Source organism: Pipistrellus kuhlii, unplaced genomic scaffold, assembly GCF_014108245.1.
Source record: "Pipistrellus kuhlii isolate mPipKuh1 unplaced genomic scaffold, mPipKuh1.p scaffold_m20_p_33, whole genome shotgun sequence".
NCBI lineage: Eukaryota > Metazoa > Chordata > Mammalia > Chiroptera > Vespertilionidae > Pipistrellus > Pipistrellus kuhlii.
In genome coordinates, this window is record NW_023425533.1 from 3,343,513 (window position 1) to 3,366,978 (window position 23,466).

Sequence of the window (23,466 nt, forward strand, 5' to 3'; positions counted from 1 at the left end):
GCTCTCAAGGCTGAGAAAGAGCATATATTCTGACACAACATGGTCTATTAACTATTTTACTGCAAATGGAGGCCCAAGTAGCCCTGTAGTAATGGCCTTCCATTTTTAGCTTTGGAAGCATAGAGATAGCATCATTGAGACACATGCAGATCCCAATTTATGGAAATTTCCTGGGTGGAATTATAACTTACATTCCTGATCTCTGACTGATCTTGACCAAAAGGTGGACCAAAGTAAAACTAGCATTTAGAAATAGGAAAAAAAAAAAAAAAACACCTAAATGATATTCATGTATTCCCCAGGGAAAGGAGATGATGTTGCTGCACAACAGTCAGTGTGAACTTATAAATATATAAGAATATGAGTTGTCTTCACCTAACCTGAAACCTATAATGAAAATATTGACACTGGTGGTAACATTTGTACATAATAATATCTGGTAGGTGAGCAAAGGAAAATTCTAGGAAGTTTTAATAAACAATCTGTGATATTTCCTTATTTATTTTATAACCTAACTGTATCATAACCATATCATAATATAGCATGACACTAGTATTATTGGTAAGATTCAACTACCTGATATAAATAAATCATATGATAATCAAGTTATTGGGAAATTAAAACCTCCCTAGTATGTGATAATAATGGAGTGATTGACCTGAGGAAGAAATAGATTTAGTTCATTACTATATTAAATAGCTGTGTACAGTTTGTCACAAAGTTCAAGTGATCATAGATCAAGGGAGGAAACAGATGTTAAATTACTACATCAGTATCAATATATGTGCAATGGTCTTATAGATTGAAAAATTATTTCTTTGGGACCATTTTCACCTTTTGTTGGCTTCTAAAGTGTTATACATGCTTATCTTGTTCTTATTTTACCTTTTATATAAATGCTGTACTAACTGTAAAAGCCCAAATAACTATGACTATTGTGTTTTTTAAAGCACCTTGACCAAGAACAAAGAGATGGATTGTGAGGAGAGATAACAGAGTAGATCTAGATGCTTACTCCTTGCAAATTGCCAAGGAATGAATGATTGGCCCTTGGTCAACCTCAGAAATGTGGCACTCAACATGTTCATTATGATGGTGATTAATAGTTTTTATAGACACCTAGAGCAATGGACTATGTTGTGCCAGCTTGTCAAGGTGACTTGACACAACAATCAAGATTGATGATATGCATTTGGTTTCATTGTTGAGGTCCTGATTTTTGGCAGCATAGCCAGTTGCTACCAAAATTATCTAGTGAGCCTAGTCTCCATCTGAGCCTCAAACCCTGAAATGCAATTTGGGTCCCTGAGCAGAGATGTGCCACACATGTCCTTGTAGTTTCCTTCCAAAGAGATAGCTCTCCTGTGGGGTCTCAGATGAGGAAAAACTAAGCTACAGTACTATCTTAAAAGTTATTCATGAATTTATAGCATGACTAAAAAATAATTGAAATATTTCTAGTTACATTAAGTTTTCTCTACTAGTATGTGAAATTAACTGGAAGATTTTATCAGCTATCTGCACATACTATCAATATACTATACACATTTGTGGTGGGTGTGTTTGCACGCATGTCTCTGTTTCTGCATATATTTGAGAATTAATTGGTGCCTTTTACAAAACCATTATTTTGTCTCTTATGTAATACGAGTAAATTAAACAAAATCTTATGTGAATTGGACCTAGTTTCATAGACTTTCTCTGATTTTCTCACTGAATAAAATGAAGCTCTATAGTAGGGGTGTCGAACTCAATCAGAGAAGGGGCCAAAATCTAAACTCCAGCCTAAATCACGGTCCGAATGGTTTACTGAACAGTCATAAACTGTCATTGTGATGGAAACGCAGCAGAGTGCAGTGATGACAGCGCGGTGCGGGCCACATTGCAAGGCCTGGCAGGACGGATTTGGCCCGCGGGCCTTGTGTTTGACACATGTGCTCTATAGGCTTCAGGAGTTTTACATATTTACTTACTCTATATTTATATCACTAATTCTAGAGGTTTTGCTTGTCTTTCTTTGAAAAACGCTATAATCTGAACATACCTATCTACCTGGTTGAAATCCCCTTTTCCTTACTTCTTTTCCTGACATTGCATTTCCTCATATTATTTGCAGTGATCACCTGCATATGAGTGGTCTGAACTCCTTTTTACCTCCATCTCAGGAATTCTTTGGACTTATGGGAAGCTATTTTATTGTCTGTACTTCCTCGTTCCTTTAGGGATGCTTTCATTCAAATATTATGCATAGATTTTTTATTGGAAAAGATAGACTTTTTCCCCCCCAGTTCTTATAGATCTAAACAGCCAGATGACCTAGACAATTATTTTGTTCACAGGAATATATGAGGGGAAATCCTCTTACTATAATTCTTGATTTTAAGAATTCTGTTTTATACATTCTGAGCCAATTGTTTAGGAAAATATTTGTTTTAAAAAGTGGTGACTAGCCGTGGTTCAGTAGGTTGGGTGTCCTCTCATGTACCAAAATGTTGCCAGTTTAATTCCCAGTCAGGGCACATGCCTGGGTTGTGGGCTTGATCCCCAATAGGGTTTGTGCAGGAAGCAGCTGATGGATATTTCACCCTTACATCGAGGTGTCTCTCTCTCTCCCTCTCCTCTCCCTTCCTCTCTCTCTCAAAATAAAAGAAAATCATCTTTTTTTTAAAATCATGACTTAAGTGAAGGAAAATCTAGTTTCGTTTGTCTACCCTACTCTCTTTAAAAAAAAAAATTATGTGTGTGTGTGTGTGTGTGTGTGTGTGTATATACCGGTGTGTGTGTGTGTGTGTGTGTGTGTGTGTGTGTGTGTGTGTGTATATATATATATATATATATATATATATATATATATATATATATATATTGATTTCAGAGAGAAAGAGAGATGGACATAGAGAGAAAAATAGAAACATCAATGATGAGAAAAAAATCATTGATTGATTGCCTCCTGCACACCCCACACTAGGAATGGAGTTTCCAACCTAGGCATATGCCCTGACTGGGAATCGACACATGACCTCCTGGTTCATAGGTCAGTGCTCAACCACTGAGCCACATTGACCAGGCACACCCTCCTTTTTTGCTTTTGCAGGCCCTTCCTTCTATCAGGTAATTAGGTTTGACTACATGGCTAGTGTTATTCACGTAGGTTTCAGTTAAGCTAAAATCTGAATGCCTTGGAACCAAAACCAGTCTAAATCACCAGACTGAAACATTATTTTTACTTAATTGGATATAAATACACAAATTAACTATGCAAAATATCATTTTCAGTCCAAATAAAGCCCTAATCAGAACCAAAAATACTATATACTGAGATTCTTCAGTGACTAGGGCAATCATAGCTTTTGAATAGCTTAAATAATGACATTATGCTTATGTTTAAAAAAATTGGCCAACAACTAAGCCTCTTTGAATTAGCATACAACTCTACTGCCAAATATTCTTCAACCAGGTATTTCTTAAGATGGGAGAGGAAGAGGTGGGAGTATGTTGTTATAATATACTTGTTTAAAAGAGTTCCCCCAAATCTCAATAAGTAGCCAATTTAGGAAGGATTTGAAGATTGGGTAATAGCTAACTTTGAGATTTTTTTTCTCATTTATTTTCTTTATTGTCTTCATAAGGAATATGAAGCCTTTTGAAGACACAATGGAGGCAGTGTACTATAGTGGAAAGAACATGGGCTTACAACCAGTTGGAACTTGAGCTTGAATTGAATCACAGCTCTGCAGCTAACCAGCTGCCTAGACTTTAGTCAAGCTTCTTAACCTTTTCTTGTCTATAAAACTTTGATATTAAAATATCCATTCCATAAAATTGTTAATGATTAAACAAGATGACACTAAGCTTAGTCTTGGTAGGAGCCCAATACATGTTACCTAAACTCTTCCTAAATTTAACAAGTAGAGGCTTTTAATAAGTAAAACTGTGACTTGGATGAGAAAATAATGAAAATCTGTTTTAATTTTCTAAATTCAGAAGCTAATCTTTGAGCAATGACTAAGCACTATGGGATTTTTTTTTCTCACGATAAACACCCAGTCCTAGCAATCAAGTGGCAGAAAAAAAACACAAATAGTACAATTATAGAATATGGTAAGAGGTAGAAACAATGTCCTATTGGAATTTATAGGTTAGAAGAGAATTCTGATATGGTGGAGAGACATTGAAAAAGTGTCTAATGTTAGTTGTCTAAAAAAAATAGATATAATCTTGACGTTATTTTTAAGGAATAATAGGTAAATTACATTTTGCTTTGGGCATATTGTCTTGAAATGTTGAAACATATTTGAGCACCCAGAAGTTTGACTTAAATAATATTATCCAAGCATATATATGTAATATAAACTACTTGGTCTTAATGTTCTTCTCATATTTCAGTTTTTATAGGAATGAATGCATCTTGGAATCTTTTGCTATCAGTGTTTACAGTAAAATATTTTGAATACTAATTGCAGTTTTGCACGTGAATTTCATCCAAGTTCCAAAAATATAGTTTGTGCTTCTTACCAAAATTACATGGCTCACATCCATATTTAAAGAAAATTACTTTTGTTTTTTTGTTTTTACAAAAGCTCAGGAGGAGTTACTGGAAATATTCAAATTTCCTTTTGAATTATTATTATTTTTTAATTCCAGGGTTTCTTTGTTAAACATTGGTTTCTACTGTGCTACAAATCTTTTATAAATTCTTCATAATCAAGTCTGCTGGTCAAAATCTTCTGGCATCTTGGGTTTTGCTCTGTATTTTTGTATCCCCAACTTGTATCCTTGTGGGTTCATCTCTCTAATTGTGTCTAGAGTTTGTTGCTTAAGCCTAATTAATTCAGAAGTGCTCTAACAACAAAGTGTAAAATGATTGTCAAAGACTTAACTACATGTTTTCCTTTTCCCATTTCCTGTTCTTGGCTCTTTTACTTATCATTTGCATTTTTCTAATCTTGGTATCTAAATAGCTTGTGATCTATATACAAAAAAAAAAAAAATTAGTTACTTTTGGAAGTCTAGGCCAAGGTCAGGGTCTTGTTGGAATACTGCTTATTCAGTTTAAGGACTGGAAACAATTTTTAAGACCATAAAATCCAGGATTTGGAAAAACTTCAAAAGGTAGCTGAGTCATGGATAGGTGTATTGTAATGGAATCTTAGAATATGAAGTGTTCCAGTAACAGCTTTATCATTTAGAGGTGGCATGCCCCTTTGGACAAGTTTTTGTTTTATGTGTCTTTGTTTTTATTTTTTTAGTTTTCCAAGCTTTCCGAGCTTCCATCATATTATCTCCCTCAGGAGGTTGTTGTGATAATTAAATGAGGTAATAGATATAAAGGTAATTTTTAAATATAAAATGATTTTATAAACATAAGGAAGTAGTACCAACTTTCTGTTCCAAGCCACAGTAAAAAAAAAAAAAAAGATGGTTACCTTGATGTTGTGAAGGAACACTAATTCTGGGCTTCAATAGGACTAACTGTGAATTCAGAGATGTTGAGCAAGGCATTTCTCCTCCTTGGGCATCAGTTTTCTTATCTAATCAGATTTGATATCAGGCTAAGTGAACTCTGAAAGTTCTTCTGGTTCTAAAGATTCTAAGTGTACTTCCTTTCACTGTCACTCTATTATGTACTAGAGGTTCAGTGCATGAATTCGTGCATGGGTGGGGTCCCTGGGCCTGGCCTGCGATCAAGGCCAATTGAGGGACTGGCCCACCAGGGGGTGGGACCCTGAGAGGTTGGCTGGTTGGCCCCCCTTATTGGGGCCTATGGTGGGCTGACCTGCAGCAGGGAGGGGCCAGTAGGGGAGCCCATGGGCAGTTGGCCGGCAGCCCTGTCCCCAATGAGGGGGGGAGGGGAAGGCGATCAGGGGCAGGGCTGGCCAAAGGAAGGGGCCACAGGAGGTTGGGGGAGGGATAAATCAGGGCCCAGGTCAGGCCAGTTGGCTGCCATTATGTGCATCATAGCAACCGGTTGTTCTGGTTGTTCCACTGTTTGGTCGCTGGGCTAGAGTCCCAGTGCACAAAATCATGCATGGGTGGGGTCCGTAGGCCTAGCCTGCAATCAAGCTCCAGTCTTGCCCCTCTGCCACCCACCCCAGTTCCCTGTGATTCTCTGTTGGCCATCCAGTGATCAGAGCCTGCAGGCTGGTGGGAGAGACCAAGAGGTCTGCCTTGTGCCTACTTGCAAGTCCCCAGTCCCGCCACACCGCAACCCACCCCAGTTCCCCATGATTTCCCATTGGCCATCCTGCGATCAGAGCCTGTGGGTTGGGGGGGAGGGACTGAGAGGTGGTCAATGCACCTCATAGCAACTGGTTGATCGGTCATTCTGGTTGTTACGCCATTATGGTCACTGGCCTTTTATTATATAGGATGATATAATTAACAAAATTGAAGGGAAAATTGTGCTCAAAATAAAGTGCCATCATAGAATTCTCCTTGTGAGTTAACTCATAAGTCCCTAAGTGAGAATGAAGGGGCCTTGGTTACCATCTCTTTCCTTCTGAGAACTAAGCCTTCCTATTAATTATTTCTATTAAGTTATATTTGCTGGTCAGGTAACAATCTGGGACGTTTCTGCTATTCCTGTGACAACAAAGAAATAGTTTTAATAGTAATCTTGGCATTAAGCCAAATACCTTTCACAAAATGGTATCTTAAATAGGAGGTAGGTTTGAGCATTAAGGAATTTCCTTACATACCTACATTCATGGATTATTCCCTTCCAACATATATTTGCTGCAGTGATATGTAAATATGTTACAAGAACCTGTAAGGCTTATTTTGAATAGTAGTTTATATTTTCATTTAATAAACATTTTATTGAGTATCTTCTATATGCCAGATATTATTCTAGATACCGGTACTTAAATTATCTCTAATTTTCACATAACATAAATATCAGATGTAGGTCTCCCTGCTGGGGATGGAGATACATATATAGGAATGAGGAAACTGTTTACATTCTCACAATGACCTCTAGATTTAGGTGCTTACTTTTTACTGAATTTCTACCAAATTTGTTCATTTTGCAGTTTAAAATAGGAATATAGTTTATTATCTTGTCATGCTGCACATGCTATGTCTCTATTCCACAGAGTATCCATCCGGGTGTGACAACTGGTCTCTTCTTCAATGTACACATATATTATATTCAGTTGAGGTATTTATGTATGAGGTAGATTTTAATGAAAGGGACAGATTTTTTTACAGCATCACAAATAACTTCAAATTAACACTGAATAAATCATACCATCTGGGGGTTTTTTCTTTGGACAATTCACCTCACATAGAGGGAGAGTTTCTCATTGATTACTCTCTTATCTTTTCCCAATCTCTCATATTTCCCCCATACCCCAATTTTACTTCTGATTCAATTATGTACTACATTTTAGTACTTATTCCTTAAGTGAGCCTGGGGCTTGTCTTTGCATGCCCAGACTCATCTAAGGTGTGTTCTCAGTAGAAGAAAAAAAACAGGCCTACCACTCTCAGAAGCCACTCTCCTTATAAGGTAGTAGTGATTATAAACAGTATTTTTTTTCCCTAATACCAAATAACACTGTAAGGGTTGGTAATATCCTTATTTTATAGATGTGTAAACAAGCCCAAAGAATTAAATGGATTATTCATGTAATAAGTAACAAAGTTAGATTTTGCATCTAGGTCCATTTAAATCCAAATCCTGCGTACTTTCTACCAAGTGAGAAATGATTAAAAAAAAAAGGGGGGGGGGGGTGGAAGATGTACTTTAAGAAACTCTGAGCTTGAAAATAGGAAATTTGCTTTGAAAATTCATAATATTTGAATGGGGAGACGTAGCTTTTACTATTATAGCTCGAAGATGCTGTTTAAGTTAGTGAAACATAATAAGTGAAAAGTTTCAGTAATTTAAAAATTCCTGCCCGGTATCAGATAGGATAATTATTATAATTAATTAAACCTTATCTCTTAAAATTTTTTTATCTTTTAAAATCCATTTAACTGAATAAATATTTTAATTCTCTCTAACTTTATCATTGTGTTTTTAATAGTTTTTGTAATACCTATTCTTTTTTATTACAGAGACAATTAAAGGCCGATGCTAAAAAAGCTATTGGAAGGCTTCAACTACGCACACTGAAACAAGGGGACAAGGTACATTTGTGATTTAAAAATGTCTTTTGTTTTAAAGCAATGCTTAGCAAGCCATTGTAAAGCTAAAGTTCTTCCAAAGTAGTATTTTCATTGGAATTTATAAATCTTACTAACTTTTAAAAATTTATTCATTGTTGAAGATAGGCTGAATAATGACCCCAAACCTACCATCTAGGTTCTAGTCTATGTTACTTCATATGGCAAAAAGGATTTTGCAGGTGTGATTATATTAAGAAAGGATCTTGAGATGGAGAGATTATCCTGGATTATCCAGGTAGATCCTAAATATAATCACAGTATCATTGTTAGAAGGAGGAAGGGGCAGATTTGACTACAGTACATGGAAACAAGAGGTTGGGTGACACAAGAAAGGGGCCATGATTTAAGGAATGCAGACACCCCTAGAATCTGGAAAAGGTAAGGAAAGGGATTCGCCCCTGAAGTTTTCAGAAGTAGCACAGCACTGCCAACACCTTAATTTTTTTAATTATGATTTCCAAGACAATAAGAAAATAAATTTGTTATTTTAAACCATAAAGTAATAAATTGTTTTATCAACAATAGGAAACTAATACAATGCTTCAAGATAGCTTTACTTGAATAATTAGGTTCAGATTAAGACAGTTGAAAACTACTATCAATGTGTAAAATGTGTATCAAAAATATAGAACTTATTGAAATAAAAAATACCAATTCAATAAAATTAAAAAATGAATAAATAAATTTTCTAGTAGCCACATTATAAAAGTTTTAAAAAGACAAATTAATTTTAATGCCTGATATAATATATATAAAATATAATCATTTAAACATGTAATCAATATATAATTATTAATGCAATATTTTACATTTATATTTTGCTCAATCTTAAACATGTAGTGTATATTTTATACTTATGGTACATTTCAGTTCAAATCAGCCACATTCCAGGGGATCAACAGACATGTGTGTTTAGTGGCTACTGTATTGGATAGCACAAGTTTGAAAAATGAACACATTGGACTAATCGTCTCTAAGGTTTTCTCTATGCCATGTCGTGTTATGTTGCTTCTGCTGCTCTTCAATTTAAATCAGCTGCAGTATAAAAGTGTGACTTGTTGGTTGGTGAGATCAGAATGTTAGAGTGATAGCAATTATGGTCACAAATTTAAGCTCAACAATCAGTAAGATCTGTGCTGCTGTGTGGATGTGGCTTTTAATGTTACACCAATTGATCATAAATAGTATATGGTATGTGGACAGAATGGGTAGTTGCATAAATTTTCATAACATAGATCAGCATGTTCTAGTAAATGAAATGATAAACATAAAAAATATCATTTATGCCGAAACGGGTTTGGCTCAGTGGATAGAACGTCGGTCTGCGGACTGAAGGGTCCCTGGTTCATTTCTGGTCAAGGGCATGTACATTGGTTGTGGGCACATCCCCGGTGGGGTGTGCTCAGGAGGCAGCTGGTTGATGTATCTCTCTCATCGACGTTTCTAGCTCTCTATGCCTCTCCCTTCCTCTCTGTGGAAAATCAATAAAATATATTTTTAAAAATACCATTTATAATAGCACCAAAACCATTAAACAGGTATAAATCTTACAAAATATGCACAAAGATCTATATGCTGAAAACTGCAAAACATGAGAGAAAAAAGAAATCAAGAAAGACCTAAGTAAGTGTGCATGGGTCAGAACACTCACTGTTGTCAAAATATCAATCCCCCCAAACAACTAATCCATTTATTCAATGCAGTTTCAATCAAAATCCTAGTTGGATCTTTTATAGAAATTGGCAAGTTGATTCTAGGCTTATAAGGAAAATCAAAAGAACTATAATAACCAAAGCAATTTTTATAAAGAACAAATTTGGATGACTTACATTACCTGATTTGCAGAATTATTTTTTAAGATATTGTTGTATTGGAGAAAGAAGAGATCTTTATTTAAATCAATGGAATAGAAGAGAAAGCCCAGAAATAGACCGGCATATATACGGTTAATTGATTTTGACAAAGTTATAAAGGCAATTCAATGAAGAAAATAGCCAATTGTTGGGTCTCTATATGCAATTATTGAATATCCATATTCAAAAAATGAACCTCAATTCATACTTTATACCCTTAGTGAAAATTAACTCAAAATGGATCACAGGTCTAAATATAAAACCTAGAACTATGAAATTTATAGAGGAAAACTTCAGAGAAAAATATCTTCACAGCTTGTGTTAGGCAAAGATTACTTAGATGTGTTACCAAAAATATGCCCATTAAAGAAAAAAATGAGAAATTTAACTCTGTTCAAAATTAAGAATTTTTGCTTTTTGAAAGACACTGTTAAGGGAATGAAAAGACAAGCAACAGACTGGGAGAAAATATCTGCAAACCCCATTTATACTAATAAAAAGGTACCAAATAGACCGACGACCTTCCTGACATCCTTTTGGACAAAGCCACAGTGGCGGAAGGGCCCGAGGCAGAGGTGGTTAGGGGTGATCAGGCGGGCAGAGGAGAGTGGTTAGGTACACTCAGGCAGACAGGTAGAGGCAGTTAGGGGTGATCATGCAGGCAGGCAGAGGTGGTTAGGGGCAATCATGCAGGCAGGCAGAGAAATTAGGGGTGATCAGGCAGACAGACAGGTGAGCAGTTAGGAGCCAGAGGTGGTCCGGGATTGCAAGAGGGATGTCTGATTGTCAGTTTAGGCCCTATCCTGCAGTCGGACATGCCCCAAGGAGTTCCAGATTGGAGAAGGTGCAGGCTGGGCTGAGGGACTCCCCACCCCCATGCATGAATTTCATGTACCAGGCCTCTAGTATCAGATAAAGAGCTGTATCCAGAATCTATGAAGAACTCTCAAGATTCAACAGTAAAAAAAACAAGCAACCTAGTGAAAAGTAGGTGAAACAGACATGTTGCCACAGAATATATATGGATGGCAAAAAAGCACATAAAAGGATACTCAACATCATTAGTCATCAGGGAAATGCAAATACAAATCACAATGAGATAACACAGCGCATTCATTAGAATGGCTAAAACAAATACAATTGACAATACCAAGAGCTGGCCAAGATGTGAAAAAACTGGAACACTCATGCATTTACTAGTAAGAATGCAATGTACAGCCAGTTTGTAAAAACAGTTTGGCAGTTCTTTATGAAGTCAAATATACACTTTCCAAACAACCCAGCAATCTCACTACTAAATATTTACCCTAGAGGGGAAAAATGTGTTCACATAAAAACTTGTACACAATTGTTCAGTTTTATTAATAATTACCAACAATGGGAAAGAACCCAAATGTCCTTCAATTGGCGAATGGATAAATAACTGTTGTACATTGATATCCCAAAATACTGTTTAGCAATATAGAGGGAGCGGACCCTACCAACACACACAACAATATGGATGAATTGCAAATGCATTATGTTAAGTGAAAGAAATCAGAATCAAATACAGGAGTCCATTTATATGAAATTCTAGAAAAGCCAAAAGTATAGGAACTGAAAACAGATCAGTAATTGCCAGAGGGTGGGGGTAAAAGGAGAGGTAACTACAAAGAGATAGAGAGGAATTTGTTGAGGTAATAAGACTATTTTATATTTTGATTGGTGGCAATTAAGTGGCATGTTTGTCTAAACTTGCAAAACTGCATACTAAAAAGAGTGAATCTTACTGTATGTGAATTATATCTTAATTTTCTTTAAAATTCCCTGGCCAGTTTGGTTCAGTGGATAGAGTGTGGGCCTGTAGACCAAAGGGTTGCAGGTTCGATTCTGGTCAAGGGCAGGTAATTCAGTTGCAGGTTCCTCTCCAGCCCAGACCCTGGTCAGGGCTCATGCAGGAGGCAACCAATTGATTTGTTTCTCTCACATCGATATTTCTTTGTCTTTTTTGCTTCCATTCTCTCTAAAAAATCGATGGAAAAATATCCTCGGGTGATGATTAAAAAATAATAATAAAAATAAATAAATGGGACAGCATAGCTAAAGGATTGTACAAATGGCATTTTGTAAATTAAATCTAGGAAAAATGTTTAAATAAGTGCTCCATGTTTTTATTTGTGCTGTTCCCCTTTTAGGTAACTTTATAATTTTATATTTTTAAATCTAAATAATTTTATTTTAAATTTACAGTGTAATCAACTGTAATCACCATGTTTTATATTAGATCCTCAGACCTTATAGCTGAAAGTTTATACCCTTCTACCAACTTCTCTCAATTCCCTCCACCTCCAGTCCCTGGCAACCACATTTCTACTCTCTGTTTCTATAACTTTGACTTTTTAAAGATTCTAAATAAGTGTAAATAGTTTTAAATTGCTTATTAAACATAGTCATTTAGTGATATATTCTTCTTTCTATAGGAATTTATGCAATTTAAGACATGTATATTCTGATCTTGCTCTGTAGTTTAATGTATTGTTTCTTATCCATTAGAGTAACAATAACTATTTGCCCATAGGAAATTGGTCCTGATGGAGATAGTTGTGCTGTGTGTATTGAATTGTATAAACCAAATGATTTAGTGCGCATCTTAACCTGCAAGTAAGTTTGATTTTCATTTATATCATCAATAAGAATAGCTGATTTTTTTAAAAAAAATGACTAATGGGGAAAACTATTTTGAATGTTTCCAAATTAATGTAACTAAAGTATTTATTTTGTTATTTTCATTTAAATATAAGAGAATGCTTTATTTTTAATATTATTGAAATTGATATATGACTAATTATATAAAGTTTCCATAATTTGGTAAAATTTGTAAACTAGTCCTATCCAATAATCCTATCCAATAAAGAGGGAATATGCTAATTGACCCTCGTGCCATCACAAAGATGACAACCAATAAGGAGAGAATATGCTAATTGACTGTCACACCCTCAAAGATGGCAGCGCCCAGTTCCCTCAGCCCCACCAGGGCGTCAGGCTTGTGGAGCAGCCTGCCTCCGGAGTTCCCCCAGTCCCCTCAGCCCCCCAGCTGCCCAGGGCCAGCCCAAGGCACAGGCAAGCCTCGGATGGCAGCTGCCTAAGTTGTCCAGGGCCTCCTGAGGCTCAGGTAACCAGAGCTGTCCAAGGCTTGTGCTGCTGGCAGTAGCAGCAGCAGAGGTATGATGGACATTGCCTTCCCTTGAGAGCCAGGTCACCTCCTGCCCCTGAGGGTTTCCGGACTGTGAGAGGGGGCAGGCCAAGCTGAGGGATTCCCCCTCCAATGCATGAATTTTCATGCACCGGGCCTCTAGTTTCATATAAAACTGAGAACCTAGTCAGCACCACAATTTATTTATATATATATATATATATATATATATATATATATATATATATGAATATTTAAATTCATGCTAGCAATAGTGTTAAGGAAAAAACATAACATCAACTTATTAGTACCTATTTGGAAGAATTAATTCTTTTATGGGTTTTTTTAATGTTTTTTTTCCTCTCCTAAAAGTTGTTCTTAACACTCTTTATGCTACTAAAAAGTGGTGCTCTAAGCATGTATCACATTGCCTAAAGAATCAGCACTATGTTGTATTCAATACTGTATTGTACTATATTATTGTTGTACTATATTATTAGGAATGACCAACTGTACCATTTTACAGTTAGGAAATGACAAGATAATTAAGATTTGAAATACTGAACAAAGTCTTAGGATAGCAGTGTCTTAGCCATTTTTCAAATAATGAGTATTGAAACTATTTCTTTTGAAGCTAGAATAATAGGGCTTTTATATTAAAAAATACTATATTATGAAATTTACAAATTTTGCTTCTGTGGCTCCTTCTCAATATTTATGCTGTAACATGTTTATTTTCAACCTACATACCACAAGAATTTTTAAAACATGCAATACCTGACTACTTAGTCAGGGGCACTGATTTCTTTTCCCTTAAATTGTCAAATGAAAAATGACAACATCCAACACAATAGCTGTCTGGTATGGATGAATCAAAATTATACCTAGTTTTTTGTCAGATTGGCAAAAAATATCATATATATTTTGGTGTGCCACAAAATTTGAGTAATTAGTTTGTGTGTGCCATGAAATAAACAAAGGTTGGAAATTGCTGCTGTAATAGTGTGTTTAAAACAGGAAAAAAATAGCATCTGTTAAAAGACTAAGTGAAATTACAGGGTAAACTGTTAGTACATTAGAAAAGTGTTGTTGCTATTTCACAACTGATTAATTATTTGTTTTTTCCTTCATTAGCCATATTTTCCATAAGACATGTGTTGATCCGTGGCTGTTAGAACATAGGACTTGCCCCATGTGCAAATGTGATATACTCAAAGCTTTGGGAATTGAGGTAAACATTACTAAACTGCTTAGATTATTTATGTATCTGGGCCTCAGGAGAATAACATCCTTATTTTTTAGCTATGTAATGTGCTAGACTTAGAGGGTATACCAAAAATTGAACCTATTTATATCATAGTGACAGCAAGGTGCTATGTTGGACTACCTCCATTTTCTGTCTTTCCCCCTTTTCTCAAATGTACTTATTTTTTGGTCATCACTTAAGTAATGTTCTTATTAACTGCCAACTGGATTCTAGTACCCCTCTCTCATTTTTACTGTCTTACTATTCCATAGCAACTAAACTTGTAGATAAATGATCATGTATAGTTTCATAAAGTATAAGTAAATATAATTATATTTGGTAAATGAAAAAACTACCTCTTCCACAGTACATACAACAGAAAGTCAAACTCAACAAAGTCTTTCTGATTTGAGGAGATATAGAATACAGTAATTCTCAATTCCCCAAAGAACAGCATAATATTTTTTATTGCCTACCTTGTACCAGGTATTGTATTATGAAGTACTGGGATCACCCAGATGAATATGCCAGGTGTGATGACAATCTGCTTGAAATATATTTTTCCCCATTGATGGACCCAATTACTCCAACTGCTCTGGCTGGGACCAGCAAGAGATTTTTATGATTATTAAAAGGGATTATAGGTTTTAAAGGTTAAAAGCATCGCTGTAGCCTGCCTGGCCAGCATGGCTCAGTAGTTGAGCCAGGAGGTCAAGGTTCAATTCTAGGTCAGGGCATATGCGTGGGTTGTGGGCTCAGTCCCCAGTATGGGGTATGCAGGAGTCAGCTGGTTATTAATTCTCTCTCCCTCTTCATTCCTATCTGAAATCAATAAAAATATATTTAAAAGAAAAAACATTGCTGTAATAAGTCACGTATGAATAAACTTTATATGATATGTCAAAGAAGAGTATGTACTCTGAGTATTTTAATTTGTTCAAATGTTTTCCAAAGGTGGATATTGAAGATGGATCAGTGTCTTTACAAGTCCCTGTATCCAATGAAACATCTAATAGTGTCTCGCCTCATGAAGAGGATAATCGCAGTGAGACTGCATCATCTGGGTATGCTTCAGTTCAGGGAGCAGATGAACCACCTTTGGAGGAACATGTGCAGTCAGCAAGTAAGCACCATGCTGAGGGTAAAGTGCCACACAAATGATACCTTGTGGTTCTTAGCATTTGTTTCATTCATCCATTAATACATTTCAGATATTTTTCTATGAACAACAATGCACTGAAGGATGCATCCCTTCCTTAGCTTAATATACATATATTCAAATAAACCTGAAGCAGATGAAATACCTCAGGAGTGGGAATTACAGAAGAAAAATATTTATTGAAAGCTTTTTTTTTTATGCATTTAAGTGTTGACTTGTTAATTTACAGAGGCTAGGGGGAATTTTTAAATTTTATAAGCCATTGTTTATTGCAGACCAATCAGCAATTAAAAAAGGAGTTCTTAAATGATAAAAATAGAATTCAATTTACAAAAGCTTGATTTGTATACAAGTTCTCAAGAACCCATCTTTTGCACAGATTGAAACTTTGCTTAAAAATAGTATGTACTGCCACCTGTTGATTATTTACAATGAAATGAACAAACCTTGGAAAGTAAAATTGAATACAATAGTGCCCCCTTATTCCTATTTTTGCTTTACATGGTTTCAGTTGCCTACAATCAACTACTGTCTGAAAATATTAAATGGAAAATTCCAGAAATAAGCAATTCATTAGTTTTACTCTGTGTGCCGTTCTAAGTAGTGTGATGAAATCTTACACACTGTATAAGCTCCCTGCACATTAGTCACTTAGTAGCCACTTCAGTTATCAAATCAATTGTCCCTCTATTACAGTGCTTGTGTTCAACCAATCCTTATAAATAGCCTAATTACAATATATGTCATTCACCTCACTTAATCTGATCACAGAGTATTGTATCATCTCCCGTCATTGCAAGTAGGGTGAGTACAGTACAATAAGATATTTTAAGAAAGCACATTCATTTGACTTTTATTCTTAATTTGTTAATCTTTTACTGTGCCTAATTTATAAATCAAACTTTATTATATGTATATATGCATAGGAAAGAACATAATAGATATAGAATTCTGTACTATCTGCAGGTTCAGGCATCCACTAGGAGGTCTCAGAACATATTCCCTGTTGATAAGGGGAAAGTACTATATATTATTCATGAAAATTCATGTGAATCAGTATTGCAGCTTAGTAATACCATAGTAAAGAAATTTTAGGGAATTCAGTGACTTTTTTTTCTTAGAAAACCTCTATACAAAATATTTCCCCTGATTTTAACTTGCAACTTTTTCATTCTTTTTGATTATTTGAATTTCTTTTTCTTTTTTTTCTTTTTTTAAAAATTTTTACTTAGTCCTTATCTATAATAATTAAAGGGTAATATGCTAATTAAACCAATGTTTTCCGGATGTCATTCTGGATCCTTCCTGACGAAGCCAGGGTGGAGGGAAGCCAGCCCAGGTCCCGGTGCCGGAGGGAAGCTGGTGCCAGCAGCCAGGGGAAGGAAGGCCTACTCTTGCACTAATTTTCATGCATTTGAGTCTCTAGTTTAGAGATAAACTAACTGGCATAGAGATAGAAGAAAAACTAAATGTCAGGATGACTTGTGAAATGCCAAATGTCAGCTTCCTATGACATAAACCTTTGTCCTCTGTAGTCTTATCAGTGCCATAGATACCATTTCTGAAGATCTCAGGAGGAACATTATACAAATATAAACATTTTATTGCATGTAATCTAATCTTTAGACATATCCTAGAGTATAACATCATCATAAGAATCTTAATAATCTCTGGATTATTCGGCCTATAACAGGAAATCATTATATATTTGCCCCAGATGAGATTGACATTTTGTCCCCATAACTATGTGGTAATAGAATTCAGTGAAGATAAAGGAGTGTACAAGATAACTCAGTTTATTGCTAGACTTGTTTAATAAAGTTCCAACCTTTTTGTGTGTGTGTGTGCTCTGTTCTTGTGGGAGAGGATGGTAAGCACAACAGTTTTTTCAGGGAATTTGAGAAACAAATGAAATAATGACTTTCATAATTATGAAATGATGACTTTCATAATCATAATTAGTGACTTTGAGCATGTTTTTGTGTCTCTTGGTCTTCCTTATGTCCTCTTTCAAAAAGTATCTATTTAAGTCCATTGCCAATTTTTTGATTGGGCTTTTTATCTTTCTTTTGTTAAGTTGTATGAGTTCACTGTAAATGTTGGAGATTAAAACTTTATCAGTTATAATATTGGCAAATATGTTCTCCCCTGTAGTGAGCTTTCTTGTTTTTCTGTTGATAGTGTTTCTTTTGCTGTGCAGAAGCATTTTATTTTGATGTAGTCCCATTTGTTAATTTTCTCCTTAGTTTCTATTGCTTCCACATATGCCTGAGATTTTGCTGCCTGTAGATTCCTCTAATATATTTATGGTTTCTCATCTTATGTTTAAGTCCTGTATCCATGGTTTCTCATCTTAAAGTTACTGTTTTGCCCTTTGTAATTATTAATTATTGTATAGAAAGACACTTGAAAATATTCTTTCTCATCATACTTTTACCCAATAATTTTGGTAATAATTGGTGCTTCTTGCAATAACTATTACTGAAGTGTGTGCCAATGGTGATTTTTTAATTTCTATTCTTCTTCCTACATTAATTAAGCTCCAATTTTAAGGAATATCTATCCTTTTTCCATTTCTTATTCAATTATTTATAATATCATGGATTTGTAGATATTTCTTTTCTCCTTTAATATTATTCTCAAGATCTAGTCATTGCTTAGATTTGGTAAATTAAGAACTCTCTAAAGTTGGTTTCTGTTTTCTTTCAACATGCCCCATCTTTTTGTGTGTGTTTTTGAACATTTACTTTCTGGTACTACAAGATGTTCTACACCAGGGATTGGCAAACTTTTTCTGTAAAGGGCTAGATAGTAAATATTTTAGGCTTCAAAGTCCATAAGTCTCTGTTGCATTTTTGTTTGTTTGTCTTACAGCCTTTTAAAAATATGAAACCACTCTTAGCTATGGATTTGGCTCACAGATCATTTGCTAATCCTAGGTTAAAATCTAGGTTAATCTTATACTCTCTTTGCCCTAGCCTTAGAAGCAGCCATTTCTTCCAGAGGCTTTTTATTGGAGAACAATAATTTGAAACCAAGATCTGGGCATTAGTTATGCTCATTGCTACTGGGGTGTCATTAATATAGACCCTTTTAATGAACAAAACTGTTAAATATGTACACATTTCATGCAGCTATTCATCTATCTATCCATTTGAAACACAGTGAACTCATAATGATATATCCAAGCCAGCACCCCAGAGTTTACTTTAGCCTTCCTCTTTATTTGTAGTTTCTTTCTCTTACAGTGAGAAAGTTGGCTCTCATTATCTATAATATATTTACTTATTTGTTCAATCCTAGAACACACAAAAATAGTTTTAATATTGCCAACTCACAATCCTGTGAAAAACTTTTTCACTAACTAGTGTGTAGTTATTTTTGTGTCTAGCCTTATAGGATATAGTCAAAATACTGTTTTCCAATGTTACTTAAGTTAATTCTTTTCTTCTTCACTATCTTCAGAATGGTTATGTATTTCATCTGTTATATAATTACTAAGGGCCCAGTACACTAGTTCTTGCACCTTAAAGGAACTGTGGGCTGCGAGGCTGCAGTGAGCACAGGGGCGGGTATTGGCCCATCCTCTGCCCCCCCCATTGGCCCCTCCCACTGCAGCCCCTGGTCCCCTGTCTGCCAGCAGCCGGTGTGAGTGGGGCTGGCGCCATCAGAGGGTGTGAGCAGCGGCTGCTGCCCAATTGCCCCTCAGGAGCAAAAGGTGGTAGAGAAGCCCTGAGGGAAAAGGAGGGCCAGCAGCCGCCACTTGCACCCACTGACAGCGCTGCACAATTGGAGCCAGTGCCAAGCACCTGCAGTAGGTGCAAGCAGGGCCAGCACCAGCAGCATGTGTGAGTGTCAGGCAGGACTGCGCCACATGAGAGCAAAGAATTTTCAGTAACCACCAGAGGCTTGCCCTGATGACAGCAACTGTTGCCCCACCTTAGTCTGGTGCCTTCACTCATCTGCTCCACTATCCTTGCTGCGGATAATGCCCATCATGTTCTGCTCTGCCGCCTGCTGCCTATGTCTGCCATGTTCCACACATACCCCCTGCTGGTCAGTATACATCATGGCAATCAGTTGTTCTGCTGTTCAGTCTATTTGCATATTAGGTTTTATATAGATAGATAGATGTTAATTTGTTACCATTTGCATTCCATTCTGGGCACTTTCCCCAACTTCCTGATTGTTGTTGTTTTTGTCTATTTATATATGCATTTGAAAAAGCATAGGTAATTTTTAAAGTGTTCAGGTGAGTTTACAATAGCTAAGATCTGGAAACAGCCCAAATGCCCATTAGTAGATGAGTGGATAAAAAAGCTGTGGTACATTTATACTGTGGAATACTATGCAGCAGTAAAGGAGAAGAATTTTGTACCCTTTGAGAAAGCATGGAGAGTATCATGCTAAGTGAAATAAGTCAGTCAGAGAAAGACAAGAATCACATGATCTCACTAATATGTGGAATTTAAGTAACAAAATAAACTGATGAATGGAGTGGATCCAGAGACATGGAAACATGGAAGACAGTGTGGAATCCCAGAGGGAAGGCAGGGGAGGGTGGATGGGTGGGTAGGCGTATGGGAGGTAATCAATCAAAGACCTTTTATGCATATATGCATAACCCATGGACACAGACAGTGGGGTAGAGAGGGTCTGGTGTGAGGGCCTGGAGAGGGCTGGAAGGGGTCAATGGGGGAAAAGGTAATATGTACGGTAATACTTTCAACAATAAAGATTTTTTAAAAATAAATCCTATATAATAAAAGGCTAATATGCAAATTGACTGAATGACAGAATGACTAGTGGCTGTCACATGGCTGTCACGCGCACTGACCAGCAGGGGGCAGACGCTCAGTGCAAGAGCTGCCACCTGGTGGTCAGTGCGCTCCCATGGGAGCGTCACTCAGCCAGAAGCTGGGCTCACCTCTGGCAGGCCTAAGCTATCAGTCATACATCTCCCAAGGGTTCCTGGACTGCAAGAGGTCACAGGCTGGACTGAGAGACACCCCCTCCCTGAGTGCACTAATTTTGTGCACCGGGGCTCTAGTAAAATAAATAAAAATATCACTGTAATTATATAAATAAATAAAGTATCCAGATGATTGCTCAGTTTAAGAACTGTTATATTTAAGACAAAAAAGAAATGGAAGACATAACTTTTGCTCTTAATGGGTAATGTAGGCAGAAGTAAGCACATGTGAATTTTAAAAAAGATAATTGTAAATTAATATAATAATGCCCTAGGTGCTTTAAGTAAAACATAGCAGAAATATAATTATTAAAGGAACAGAGAATAAGTATAATGATCAGAGAATTATCAAATTAGACATGAAAAGCTTCTTAGACATGAGTGTTGATTTTTGTCTGAAAGAAGAGAGGGTTAAAATAATCCTAAAATTGTTATTTCTTTCTAAAGATGAAAATCTACAGCTGGTAAACCATGAAGCAAGTTCTGTGGCAGTAGATGTTGTTCCTCATGTTGATAACCCAACCTTTGAAGAAGATGAAACTCCTGATCAAGAGACTGCTGTTCGAGAAATTAAATCATAAAATCTGTGTCAATAGGAAACTTGAACCTTTAGTAATAACAGAACTGCCAATCGGGGCCTAGTTTGCTATTAATGAACTGGATAAATTTAATAAAGTAAGAATGATAATGAAAGTGCTGAGATGACTAATATTATGCTATAATTAAATAGCTTAAAATATTTAACCTATTAACTTTTTTCATAAACTCATTATAATGTTTTTCATAGGCTAGTTTCCTCCCAATAGTTATAGCAAGATTTTTAAACATTCAAAACTCTCTTCAAGTAGTCATGTTTTTCATTTATAACAGTTTTATTTCTTATAAAAACATGTTGATTTAAAATGTGAAGTAGCTATAATTATTTTATTTTCTGATGTTATATTAATTAAAAATCTACTACTTTAGCTTGGGCTATATGTGTCAGGGTTTTTCTCCAGGTGCTTATATTGATCTGGAATTATATTGTAAAAAGCAATGCAAACTTAGGCTGATACTTCATGAAATGTCTAATTAAGCTACATTAAGTTGATAGAACAAGATTAAATCAAAACAATCATTTTAACTATTCTTTTTTTTTAATTAGGCTAAATGAACTTCATGTAAGTGTTGAGCATAGTTTATCAGGGAATATGGACTGGACTGGATTAGTTGGTATATTAGTGACATTAATTTGGCACAAAATTATAGACAAAAAGTTTCCTTACAAAACTGCTATATAATTATTTCTCAGACTTTACTAATGGAATTTTCAAATGCAGAGTATATAAATTATCATACTAATTAAAAATGACAAGTCACACAAAATTGGTAATTGATCTTTGTATATGAATTAATCTATAGAAATAGTTTGCATAAGGTGTTTTCCAAATAATGTTGACTTTAAAAATTTGAGTTTACATTTTACTTAAATGGGCTAAAATTACATTAGGTAAACTAAAATTCTATCCACGTAGCTATAAATTTTGTGAATGCAATTTCTTGGTGTTTGAAAAAGAATTGAGGGAGGGGAAAGAATTCCAGGTGCCTTAATATAGTGTTAGAAGCTTCATCCACCAAAGTTAATAGAGCTATTTAAAAAATGCACTTTATTTGTATTTTGTGGCTTATCTGTGGTTTTAGAATTTTGTTTCCAGTGCAAATTTCAGCAAAATTTAGGCAAAAGCAGAACAGACATGTATTTTTTTTGTTTGCTAAATATAGAACAGATGAAATCATTGCATTCTTGTACACTGATTTGAAATGCTGTAAATATGTCCTGATTTGTATTGATTCTCTTTAAATATAAAATGTAAATAAAATATTCCAATAAAATTTTGTGTATGGTGTTTAGTTTAACAATCATATATTAATTTTCATATATTCTTGGATTTGGAAGAAAGAGATAATTGATATATTTGATCAATAAAAACTAAAATTTTAGTATAATATACATTTACAAATTACATTACATAGAAACTTCTACCATTACAATATAACTGGCCCTACCATGAATTATTTTAAAATATCAGCAAGGTAAATAATAAGGTTACATTAACCTTATGATAATATAATGTTAGAAAAAGATGTTGATGCCGAAACTGGTTTGGCTTAGTGGATAGAGCGTCGACGTGTGGACTGAAAGGTCCCAGGTTCAATTCCAGTCAAGGGCATGTACTTTGGTTGCAGGCACATCCCCAGTGGGTGGTGTGCAGGAGGTAGCTGATTGATGATTCTCTCTGATCAATGTTTCTAATTCTATCCCTCACCCTTCCTCTCTATAAAAAAATCAATAAAATATATTTTTAAAATAAAAGAAAAAGATGTTGATGCCAGTCCATCTTTATACTACTGAAAACTTAAGGCCATTTCATTACTTTAAAGTTTTCTTTTCCTTCAGCCTTCTCTTTGGCAGTATGATTATTGGGATGCTAATAATGAGTTAAATGCATCTCTTTTTTTTTTTTTTTTTCTTTCAACAAATTCTTTTTTAATTTTTTTTATTTATTTCAGTGAGAAAGGGAGAGGGAGAGATAGAAACATCATTAATGAGAGAGAATTATCGACCAGCTGCCTCCTGTACACTGCACACTGGGTATGAAACCCACAACCCAGGCATATGCCCTTACCAGGAATCAAACCATGGTCTCCTGGTTCATAGGTTGATGCTCAACCACTGAGCCACACTGGCTGGGAAACAACTTTCTTTTGTCAAATATCCTATCTAATAAAATATTAATATGCAAATTTACCGTCACTCCAACACGCAAAAATGGCCTCTCCCATATGGTCAAATATGGCTGCCCCCATGTGGACAAAAGATGGCCACCACAAGATGGCTGACAGGGAAGGGCA

General features: G+C 35.5%; 1 protein-coding gene across 3 annotated transcripts in view; it reads left to right on the top strand.

Moving 5' to 3' along the window:
• RNF128 (ring finger protein 128) overlaps positions 1–22,446 on the top strand; it is a 116,660-nt gene extending 94,214 nt beyond the window's left edge. For 2 of the 3 annotated variants that reach the window (XM_045570466.1, XM_036460751.2), the window contains exons 3-7: positions 8,062–8,133; positions 12,583–12,665; positions 14,332–14,428; positions 15,398–15,566; positions 21,022–22,446. In XM_045570466.1, coding sequence (XP_045426422.1) covers positions 8,062–8,133; positions 12,583–12,665; positions 14,332–14,428; positions 15,398–15,566; positions 21,022–21,155 — 555 coding nt within the window. In that variant the 3' untranslated portion in view covers positions 21,156–22,446. The remainder of the gene's footprint in view (positions 1–8,061; positions 8,134–12,582; positions 12,666–14,331; positions 14,429–15,397; positions 15,567–21,021) is intronic. The other variant, XM_036460752.2, reaches the window with a different exon arrangement.
• The last annotated feature ends 1,020 nt before the right edge of the window (positions 22,447–23,466 follow it).